The sequence below is a fragment of the Periophthalmus magnuspinnatus genome, chromosome 24, assembly GCF_009829125.3.
Source record: "Periophthalmus magnuspinnatus isolate fPerMag1 chromosome 24, fPerMag1.2.pri, whole genome shotgun sequence".
Lineage (NCBI taxonomy): Eukaryota > Metazoa > Chordata > Actinopteri > Gobiiformes > Gobiidae > Periophthalmus > Periophthalmus magnuspinnatus.
Genome location: NC_047149.1, coordinates 1510322 through 1522278, shown reverse-complemented (window position 1 = coordinate 1522278; position 11957 = coordinate 1510322). Strand labels below are relative to the sequence as shown.

Sequence of the window (11957 nt, the reverse complement as noted above, 5' to 3'; positions counted from 1 at the left end):
TGCATTTTTACATTTTTTATTATAAATAAATTAAGAGTATAAATATTATAAGTCATCAAAATCATCACAAACAGACCTCGAGTTGTGTTTTGTTTCATTCACACATATTTAAAACACAAACCCTGCATATCTAGGCTGAGTTTTTCTCTCAAACTGAAAACACTCCACTCCATTCCACCTTGTGATGTCATCTTGTGGTAATGCAGGAAATGCTCCACTGTGTCTTTAAACTCCACACACCTTCACTAGAATCATCCATCCATTTTCTTCCATTTATCCGGGGCCGGGTTGTGGGGGCAGCAGTCTAAGCAGGGACTCCCAGACTTCCCTCACCCCGGACACGTCCTCCAGCTCCTCCGGTGGGACTCCAAAGCGTTCCCAGGCCAGCCAAGAGACATAGTCCCTCCAGCGTGTCCTGGGTCTTCCCTGGGGCCTCCTCCCTAGGGAGGTGTCCAGGAGGCCCTAGAATCATTGGGATCAATTCAGCCTTGGAATTGCCCATCTCTTTTTTAAAAAATGTAAAAGGAGATGTTGAAACGTGAAAACTCACTTCAAATCACTTCATGACATCACAAGGGGGAACAGAGCATTTTGAGCTGTGGAGATTTAGAGAATGAAACAAAACACAACTCCAGATATGTTTTTAAGGACGTAACAGCATTATAACATGGCTTAAAGCTCACAAGAGTCCATTTTATGTAATATAGCACCTTTAAGTAACAAGAAGAGCCAGCACAGAAAGGACGACAGCACCGGCTTTGTAGGAAACTATGAAGAGAGAAAAAAAAAGTTCCAATATTTGAATTATTACAAAACACAATATGTAAATGAGAGAATTACCTTGTGCCTTGTGAGTATTTGAAGATAGAACAAATGTAGGATCTGCCAGAAACCAAAACGAGATTTGTTTAAGTGTATTTGTAAGAATATTAATCTAGTATTTTAGTCTGACAGCAGCAGTTACAGAGAGAGTGGACACAGTTTAAAAAAAAAAAGAAAAGTGAATTGCAACAAGACCTTGAAAGAACCACTTTATGCTCACATTCACTACCTATTTAGAACTTAGCTTAGTTGGTCGAGACCATGAGTGATGATTTGAACAAAATGTCATTTGACTTACTACTTGGAATGTTCCACAGTTTACTGTTGAACTGATCTATCTCCATGTACATGTATTTGTTGGGACAACATATATATATATATATATATATATATATATATATATATATATATATATATATATATATATATATATATATATATATATATATATATATATATATATATATATATATAGAGAGAGAGAGAGAGAGAGAGAGAGAGAGAGAGAGAGAGATTAGAGATTAGATTAAAGGAGGTTTAGGACTTGCACGCAACACTGCTCAAACACACTCCATTCTTGCCCTATTGCATAGCAAAGAACATACTGTGAAAATAAATTGTGTAGCATGTTCTCTTAGATTAAGCTGTTACAGATAACGCTGAGATAAATCAACAGGTCATCAAATTAGGTCACGCCAGCGAGGCACCGGGAGGGTAGAGGACTGCTGGAAGGAAGAAGAAGATGTCCACATCCAGCTACTGAATATTCATGATTTATGTTTAAATGTGGCGCACAGGGTAAGGCACTCAGATCAACACGGGAGCGCCCCTGAGATCTCCGTGCATGTACTAGGGACAGCATCGCGCCTGGCTTGTATTAGATTGGATGTATAGGGAATAAACCTCGTGTGATTCTACTCTCTGGTCTCCAGTGATTCTTTTGATCGGATAAAAGTAACATGCTTACAATATATTTATTCCCCTCACCATGTACCCACTCAAAGTTGTTGTTATTTTAAAAGATGACATTTTACCAATCAACTTCAATTTTCTCTGCCACTGGTCCACACCCACTGCCCTGTACGTACTTCATTCTCCAATTTTATTTTCTTAATCAGTGATAGACATGGGATTCGACAGCGTCAAACAGCCATTTTTGCACAAATATGCAAAAAAAAACAAACAAACAAAAAAATCTAGTCACTAGCATTATCTGCAGCTGCCCATAGGAGGAGCTGGCAGAGCTTTGTTGTGATGATGTTTACACTAATGTCAGCTCCCACTGAGCTGACACCAGCAGACTTATTTCTGTTATTAAGTCGTTTACGTTATAACATGAGTGTCATAGATTATAACTATGGAGCACTAACAAGCACAACATGTCTGCTTTAAACTGGTGCAACAATGTAATGGCATGACAAATAAAATAAATAAGAAAAAAATGTAATCACATAATCACCTTTGCTGTTGAATTTGAAGGGCCAGAATTTCCTGCTGAATTTGTCGGTCACGTTGCACCACACAGAGGTTTTGGCTACCACCTCCCTCACTCTGCCCCGGGGCGACTGTGGCTTTGTTTGTTTGAGTTTTGACTTTTTCACTGTAAACCTGTGCGGGTCTGGAGCAGACAGAGAGCAGCGCACATCACTCAAAACATTATGACCAAAGGCTGCAAAGAAAATCAAAAAGAAGAGAGAATAAAAAGTGATAAATCAATGGACTCTTGAGCTTTTAGCCATGTTATGTCATCCCCTCGAGAAATAAACATACCAGGAGTGGTATTTTGTTTGAGTTGCGCTTGTTTCATTAGTTCAAAGTTCTCTTGTCTGAGCCTCTGTTTGCCCAAAGTGGAACTAAACACTACAAACACTTTCTCACTACCAAACTATGTATATGGTATTGCAGGGGGGGCCTGCAGAAGTTAATAATGCAGTGTGCTCTGGGTATTTTGAAAAGCACTATATAAATGCAATGCATTACTATTATCATGATGAAGGAGCACCCCTGAGGGTTACAAGTTCATAGAAATATGTGACATAATACATCCCCATTAATGTCCATGTTTATTCACCCTTGATGAGAGAGAGGGTGACAGATGGAATGCGTCTCTTTGGAGCAGAGAGAGAGTGAAAACAGGAATAAAACCCCACATCCTCCACAGACGCCCTGTGCACCCACAGAGCACAATCCTCAAGGAGATGTATCCGACCAGAAGTGTCCAAACACTGCAAAACACAACAAATATAACTACATATGTGAACAAATACAGATGAGACCTACGTCCAGAAGCACTGTAACCTCGACAACTGCAAAAACATAAACATCTTTATATGAAGCTAAAGAGAGCTGGATAAATGTGTCCTGACCAGACACTGCTGACCTACAAGAATAGATGGTAAATAAAGAAGTGACTGAGTGAGTGTGACATCACCCACAGCATTCGGCTCCAGTCAAATAAAGCTCATCGAGGCTAGAGCACTTACAGGGGCCAATATTTGGAATTCCGACTGCGAGTATCTGAGGAACAACCAAAGAGCCAATCCGGAGCGAACTAACATGACCAACCTTGGGGAAAGAAGGCATCTGAGTTGTCTGTTATTAATGTTCATATCTTGATTTAGGGACAAAATAATGAAATAAAAACCCCAGGATCATGTAGAACGGGTTAAATCGAACATTAAGAGCAAAATAAATGAGCCTGACAGCAGCATTTACAGAGAGAGGGGACACGTTTTGTTTTTTTTTCAAAGGAAAGTGAATTGGAGCCAGAGTCGATGGATGCTCCCATCCTATTTGGAACGCGGCAGCTAGCTAACTAAATAAAATACTAAAATACAAAAAAAAAAAAAAAAAAAAAAAAAAAAAAAGAACATCATGTACTCTCAAGACATTGTGATATTATCCATTCAAGGTTAGTCTCAGTCTAGTCCAGTCCACTCTGACTGATCCATTTTCAGTCATTGGATTATTATACCTTTGATAACCAAGGACTGAGCTGGCAGTGTGGGGCTGTCACTGACACAGCACAGAAAAGCACTTTCTCTATCATGGTTTTTAAGAAGAAGAATGTATGAATAACTTAATGTTTATAAAAAATGTCAGATACAACCTTATGATTCTAATGGATGCTATTTTTTTTTTTTTTTTGCAGTGTAACTACCTGACCATCCTGAACCAGTTCTCGATCCCGGTCTTGACCTGGATCTTTAGGGTCCAAGGTCCTTCTGAAGACCCAGGAGACCCTCCCACAGTCTGAGCCCTGCTTTAGACTGGGACAGGGAAGAACTACTCTGGAGCCAATCTGGGCCACTACAGCAGGAGCCAAACCGCCTGATCCTGAAACAGAAGAGACAGAATAAAGAACTGATAAACTAATACAAGAATTTCATGTATTTCAGAACATGTTTGTAGAGGTCTAAGAGGCAGCTTTTAAACAGAGTAAGATCCCATTGAGACACAGGGAGGGCATCTAATACACAGGGACATTTCAGAGCATGTTTGCAGAGGTCTAAACTACAGGGTTTGCAGATCTTACACAGAGTAAAACCTCATGGAGACACAGGGAGGGCATGTGACACACAGGGACATTTAGATTATGTGACATTAGATTACATAAATAAGCCCTACAGTGTTTTATGTTAATAAACTGTGCTGTTTAGATTCATGTGTTGTACTTAGTTGGTCAGATATTTTTCACTTGTTTTAGTACATGTCACTAGTCTTGTTTTTACCTATTGTTCATTGTGTTAATAGAGAAGGTATTATGCAAAATTGTTGTTGTTTTGTTGTTCCCTCATTAAAAACATGTCTGAAGAGGTCATTCATGCATGTTTGAGTAATCTAGCTATCTAAATATGTTACGGATTTGTAATTAAATATACATATTAAAACTATGGGGTATTAATAAATGATAATACCCCCTATATAAAATCATGATTTTGATTTTTTTTTTTTTAAATTACTTTTACAGTGTATTTAATTATAAATAACAAGATAGAAATAGTAATGGATCAAGTTCATTCATCTAGTTTTGTCATTGTCTAAACTCTAAAAAAGTGCAAAAAAGTAAATGAAAAACCAAAAAACAACAATAATAATAAAATAATAAATAAATAAATAAATTCAATAAGTCTTACCAGTGATTTGAAGCATGGTTGCCACAAACCAGAGTGTCTGCACCAGTCTAACCTCCCTCATGTTGCCTCTGTCTCTGTATTTTCCTGCCCTGGGCTGTGGTACTTAAACGCCTCACAAGGTTTTTATTTCCTGTGGTTCTGTGAGTACTTCCACTGCTGGTTTCACAGTTTTGAACGTTCTGACTCTAAAGAGGAACTGAGAGAAATGTGACCAAGGCGATTATGGCATGCCATTTACTGTAAAGTTTGTGAGCACTTTACCTGCTCAACAAATATGTTCTTTCTACAGTTTAGTAATAATAATAATGGCTTACACTTGTAATGCACTTTACAGGCTTGTCAAAGCCTCTCAAAGCACTACACTATAGTCATTATACATTCATTTCCACACTTGGTGATGGTAAGCTACTATTGTAGCCACAGCTGCCCTGGGCCAGACTGGCAGAAGCCATCGGCCCCTCCAACCACCACCTATCATTCACACACACACCACTTTCATACTAGGCAATGTGGGTGAAGTGTCTTGCCTAAGGACACAACGACAGAGCAGGACTCAGTCCTCTGACCTTCGGGATGGGGGATCAACACTCTAACCACTGAGCCACTGTCGCCCACTAGTGCTCAGGAAATTATCCATTTAGGAGAATAGGGTAGTCCTGGTTTAGATCTGGTTTGGTCCTGGTTTAGTTCTGATTTAGTCCTATTTCAGACCTGGTTTAGTTATAGTAGAATCACATTAGGGATTGGGGCTCAGTTTACTACTGGTTCAGACCTGGTTTAGTTCTGGTTCAGTCCTAGTTTAGATGTGGTTTAAAACTGGTTTAGTCTTGGTAGAATAATGTGTAGATCTTGGCTTGAACTTGATTTAATCCTGGTTTAGTTCTCATAAACATTTTAGGTATGAGCTTGGTTTAGACTTGGTAGACCTGATTTCGACATTTATTAGGTTTATTCCTGTTATAGTCCTGGTTTAGACTAGGTTTAGATTTTAGTCCTGGTTTAGACTAGGTTTAGATTTTAGTCCTGGTTTAGACTTGGTTTAGATCTCAGTCCTGGTTTAGACTTGGTTTAGATCTCAGTCCTGGTTTAGACTTGGTTTAGATTTTAGTCCTGGTTTAGACTTGGTTTAGATCTCAGTCCTGGTTTAGACTTGGTTTAGATCTCAGTCCTGGTTTAGACTTGGTTTAGATCTTAGTCCTGGTTTAGACTTGGTTTAGATCTTAGTCCTGGTTTACACTTGGTTTAGATCTCAGTCCTGGTTTACACTTGGTTTAGATCTCAGTCCTGGTTTACACTTGGTTTAGATCTCAGTCCTGGTTTACACTTGGTTTAGATCTCAGTCCTGGTTTACACTTGGTTTAGATCTTAGTCCTGGTTTACACTTGGTTTAGATCTTAGTCCTGGTTTAGACTTGGTTTAGATCTCAGTCTTGGTTTAGATCTTCGAGTGTATGGACTTTAAAAACACAGAGGAGCTGCACACATAAGCAGGAGCAGCACATTTGAGGCTAAATGTGCAGGATTTCTGAAACATGAGAGAATGAAACAGAAGACTTTGTCCAGGGATGTTTGTGAGAAGGACACTACATTAGAAGAAGGTGAAAAGAACAACAAATATAAAACTAGATAATGGGCTTTGGTGAGTGGAAATGATTACTCCTGTGGAATTATTAACACATTTTTTACTTCCCAAATCAAACCAGTTTATGATTCAAAACTAGAACAACTTGATCTCTGTGATTTCTATTGTATTTTCATGTCTATTTGCTTGTCTATTGCTGTAGTACCATCAAAGCAGACCTATTGTGCAAAACCCACCTTTTAGAGCTTCTGACCGTGTAATTGATGTTTCCTTCTCATTTACTGTTTGAAGATGTATTTGGAGTGATTCATGTTTCAGTAATCTTTATTCTCCTGTTTTTTCTACCTATGTTTTCACTGCCACTTTTCTAATGTGGAATTCAGCACTATTGCCATTTACAATGTGCAAACACAAACACAATAGGTCTTCTTTAATGGATTACAGCTCCCTGTCCAGTAAATCCTGTATTATTAGATCAACAACATGGTTTAAAGTTCAGATCTGAGTTAAAGTAGGTTACGGTTTGGGTTTAAGTTAAGGTTAAAGATATACAAATTACAGGAATACCTTATATAACAATATAATATAAAATGTATATATATATATATATATATATATATATATATATATATATATATATATATATATATATATATATATATATATATATATATATATATATACATATATATATATACATATATCAATATCTATTATATAAACATTACAATAATCCACTTTACTCCTATTATTATATAATATCAACTAACCTCACCAGTCTTCACCATTCTTGCAGTGAGTGATCAATTCACTGCAAGATCAGCTCTCTCATAACGCTACCATCTCCTAAACCAGTAACATCATCAATAGGGTGGACAAATATCCAAGTGTACACCACAGTCTTACACCATTAGATAACACCAGGACATCAAAAAAGAGAAAGAAGAAAGGTACCACCCAGAAGAGGCAAGGGGAGATGGAGAGGGGAGGGGAAGGAAGAGGAGCAACAGGGGAGCAGAAAGAGAGAGAGATGGGAGGGGAAAAGATAAGGGAGGAGAAGGGGGCAAGAGAGTTTGCAGGGGTGGGAAGAACACGGAGAAAGAGGAAGAGAAGGGACAGGGGTAGAGACAAGGAAGAAACAGAATCACCCCCCCCCCACACACACACACATAGACAAACAACTAACCACTAACACTAACCCCAATTTAATTGTGACCCAGTGACCCAAGCCTAAACTGCACCAGCACGCGCCTAAACCTTAATGACATAAATCACTGTACGTAGATCTTTTTCTATTTTCCTTTAAATACTCGTGTGCGCAAATGGGTCATCTAAACTTGGTTGTTACCCAGCAGGCCTGCGCCTAAACAGCTGCAAACACGCGTTTCCTTATATACTCGCGTGTACCATTATCTTGACTACTTCACTTGACTATTTTCACTTCTTCTTCTTCAACACACAGGCCTAGTTGCATGCACACAACATCAAAACCCCAACACAGCGCTATATTTCCCCAATTTAGCAATTTAGATTAATTTTAGGTAATTTCCAAACACTCCCACCAACTAATTTAAAATAATGCTACCGATCCTGCCGACAACGCCAATATTTAATGTAGTTTAATTTACACACAGAGCAGCTCACCTATAATAGTATGGGATGTATTCAGGAAATGACCCAAAAGACAAGCTCTGACAGTGTAATGATATTTATTACAAATACAGAGTATATGCCAATCACAGACAGAGTCTGGGTATTCTCTGAGCCAATGCGGGAAAGACCCTGAACAAAGAAACTCACCTATATTTATAGTCTACAGAACTATAGAACTGTAGGACAGCCCCTTAACATATGTTTTTTGTTCAGGCGTTAGGTCCCAAAACTCAGCATTTCCCGTATCTTGCACCCATACCTCCTAGGGTGAGTTTATGACCTTTGTCCCCTCTGTGTCTTAACCCTTAAAAAACAGACAGGAAGAAACACATGGACCTGATAACAGATGGCAGGCCAGATACCACAAAAGGTAAAAGGAGCTGTTAAGCTGAAAACTACATAACTACATAAACTGCGCTTGCATTATGTCCAAAGTATTACAATTTTACAGTCATTTTATCAAATCGTATTAAAGTGCACATGACTGCTGTTACTACTACTGCTACTGTGAGGCCAGACAGAGTTCAGCCTTGGATTCAGTGGAAAACAGAGCCATCCGCTGTTTCTTGGGAGTTCACAAGTTTGTCCCAGTTTTGGCAGCACAGAGTGATATGAGCTCGAACCTTGGCTTAATCTAAAAAACAGTGTGACATGGTCAGACTGTGGAATCAGATTATTAATCTGCTTGATAATAGAGTATCTAAAAAGGTCTTTGAGTGGAGTAATGCCAAGCCACCCTGGGAAGCAGAGCTTTGAGCTGTCTTTGCTGAAGCACAACTTCAGGATGTTTTCCATAACAGTTTCCCATCCAGTGTCAAGAGAATAAGAGGAAATCTGGTGTCCAGATCTGAAAAGCAGTAGCTGAATGGGATCTTGGCTAAACCCAAGTTATGGACATATATTCAATTAAAAAACACATTTAAATTGAGCAGAAATCAAAGATCATTGATCGACAGCTGCACACAGGAATCCTTCCCTTGGCCGTAGAACTTGGGAGATTTTCTCAAACCCCCAAAGAAGAAAGACTTTGTGGTTTGTGTAAGTTGGGAGAAGTTGAAAGTGAAGCTCATTTTGTGTTGTATTGTCCTTTTTATGATTAGTTTAGAAATCCTTTATTTGATGAAATGTTCACCCCATGCCCTGATATGTTCTGGTGTAATGACAACAAGATGAATTGATTGTTTCATTCTAATGTTTAGCTTGAAACTTCCACGGTATGGTATTAAACTCACATTTAGCATGTATTCAATTGGTGGGTATGGCAACAGTACTTGTAGGGCAGGGGCCACCAGCCTTTTTGAAACTGAGATCTACTTCATGGGTACTGAATCATACGAAGGGCTACCAGTTTGATACGCTCTTCTGAAATAACAAATTTGTTTAGTTTGTCTTTAGTTCTATATTATTAATAATAATAAACTATGATCATCTATGTTAAGACACTGATCATGTTAATGATTTATCACAATTATCAACAATGACAGGAATGTGGAAAACAGCTATCAATATTCAGCACTTTAACTTTATTAATGTCATTAACTGTTTAATTTTCAGGTGACACTTACATCACTACATCTCATAGGAAAAATGCCCCATTTTCACGAGCCACTAACAAACCTTTTTAACAAAACATAAACTACGTTGCAGCGTGTTTGAAAAAGTTATTACTATGTAATGTTAAATAAAAATCTATTTTTTTAATACATCTCAGTGGCTTTTTGTGACTTTTTCTCTGGTCTGATGTAAAAAGACTGTTGTTTACCCAAAGTTGCCTTTAGGTCAGGGCTTGTTCTGCCCATAGTGTGTGTCCCAGTGTCGTGTTTATGACACATAGTGAAGTGTCCCTTCATATTGTGCTTGTTTGCCGGCGTCACAGTCACTCGCAGATGAGACACATGCAGGTTTCTTTCACAGTTGTAAAATTGGTTGTGAAAGTGATAATTTTTTTGTGTCATGTTTTTGGGGTAAAAAACTACATTCAGTGCATCTTCACAGCGCACTGGTTTTGTCACGAGCACAATACTAACCTTTGAACTGAGTAGGTTTGAATTCACCTTAACTTATCTAAACTTCACGTATAATGAACATATTTTTAAGATATTGTTTTTTCAATCTATATAAATGCAAGGGTGATTGAAAAAGCAACAGAATAAAATTTAATTTTAGATGCAGCTCATTTGTGAGTTGTGCTATTTTTAGAACCAACCTGCCGGCGACTCATGTCCTTGAGGGCGACCTGGTGCCCGCGGGCACCATGTTGATGACCCCTTTTATAGAGTAACATCTGATTTATCATTTGAAGTGAATGTTCATTGAAAAAATAATGCACAAAATATGGTATTTTCAATGGAAAGACAAACAATTTAACAAACTAAATCATATCTGAAGGAACCAGAAACACAAATGTTTAAATCATTTCATATCACTGCATAAAGCTCCAGACTCACTCACAGAGTAAAGAGGAACACAACTTTTACTCGAGTCAGAGTACTGTTACACTTTACAATATATTACTCGAGTAAGAGTACTGTTACACTTTACAATATATTACTCGAGTAAGAGTACTGTTACACTTTACAATATATTACTCGAGTCAGAGTACTGTTACACTTTACAATATATTACTCGAGTAAGAGTACTGTTACACTGTACAAGATATTACTCGAGTAAGAGTACTGTTACACTATACAATATATTACTCGAGTAAGAGTACAAATGTGTTATGATTCCAGTCTGTCCTGCCTTCCTGCACTGTTTTCCTCCTTCCTTTCTGTATCTGAGCCTGGAGCTAGGTGGAGATTTGGGAGCCTCGCGTCCACACCTGCACCTCATCTGCAATCAAGCTGCACCTGGGGAGGACAAAGGGAGCCAGGACCTGACACTCAGTGCCAGATCGTCTGCGTATCCCACTCCCTGGACCTGCTCAGCTCCTCTGTCGCCGACCCTACTGTCCACGACCGGTATGGATCTCACAGTTAAGCCCTGGGTTAGTCCTGGGTTAGTCCTGGATTAGTCCTGGGTTAGTCCTGGGTTAGTCCTGGGTTAGTCCTGGCTTAATCCTGGTTTAGACCTGGCTTAGACCTGATTCTTGTTCAGTACTGCTTTAGCACTTTGGCAAAGCAATGTTTGAAAGTCTTTTGTGTATTATGTAATTTTTTTGTTCTATTATCATTGGACAAATTTGGCCTCAGTAAATTGAGTAGCCCTGCTGCGTACACTTTTGTAGGTTGTTTTCTCCTCTGACCTGGAACATCCTCTAAAGCTAAGCTCCGCCCCTCTCTGTTAAATGCCTGAGTCACCATAGGTCTGTATTGAACCACAACAACTGGTCCAATGGGGTTGTCTGAAGTGCTCGTCTCCAGTCCTGGTTCAGTTCTGGGGTTAGTCCTGGTCTTGCTCCTGGTCTACCTGATCTACAATAACCTGGATTCGGACCAGGGACCCCCAGGACCCCCAGGACCCAAACCGGTTCCAATCCTGGGGAACCTGCTGCAGATTGACCTGAAGAAGCCCTACGAGACCCTAATACAGGTGAACTTAATATGACTGATTTCTTTCCTTCATTCATACAGGGTTTGTGGGTTAAACATGTGAATGAAACGAAACACAACTCCAGGTCTGTTTGTGATCAGGAAACATAATTTTAACATGGATCAGAAAATAGTGTAAATATATTATATTTAAATATGGATTAGACAGTTCCTTGAATAGTTTCTTTTGTGAACAGCAGGTCATTTGACAATTGTGTTTAGTACTAACATCTAT

The 11957-nt window shown here is 38.8% G+C and overlaps 1 protein-coding gene across 2 annotated transcripts in view; it reads left to right on the top strand.

Annotated features, from left to right (window-relative positions):
- Window positions 1-11508: 11508 nt before the first annotated feature.
- LOC117392794 (cytochrome P450 2K1-like) overlaps window positions 11509-11957 on the top strand; it is a 40169-nt gene continuing 39720 nt past the window's right edge. The window contains exon 1 of one of the 2 annotated variants that reach the window (XM_033990934.2): window positions 11509-11723. In XM_033990934.2, the coding sequence (XP_033846825.1) occupies window positions 11526-11723 (198 nt within the window). In that variant the 5' untranslated portion in view covers window positions 11509-11525. The remainder of the gene's footprint in view (window positions 11724-11957) is intronic. The other variant, XM_055232314.1, reaches the window with a different exon arrangement.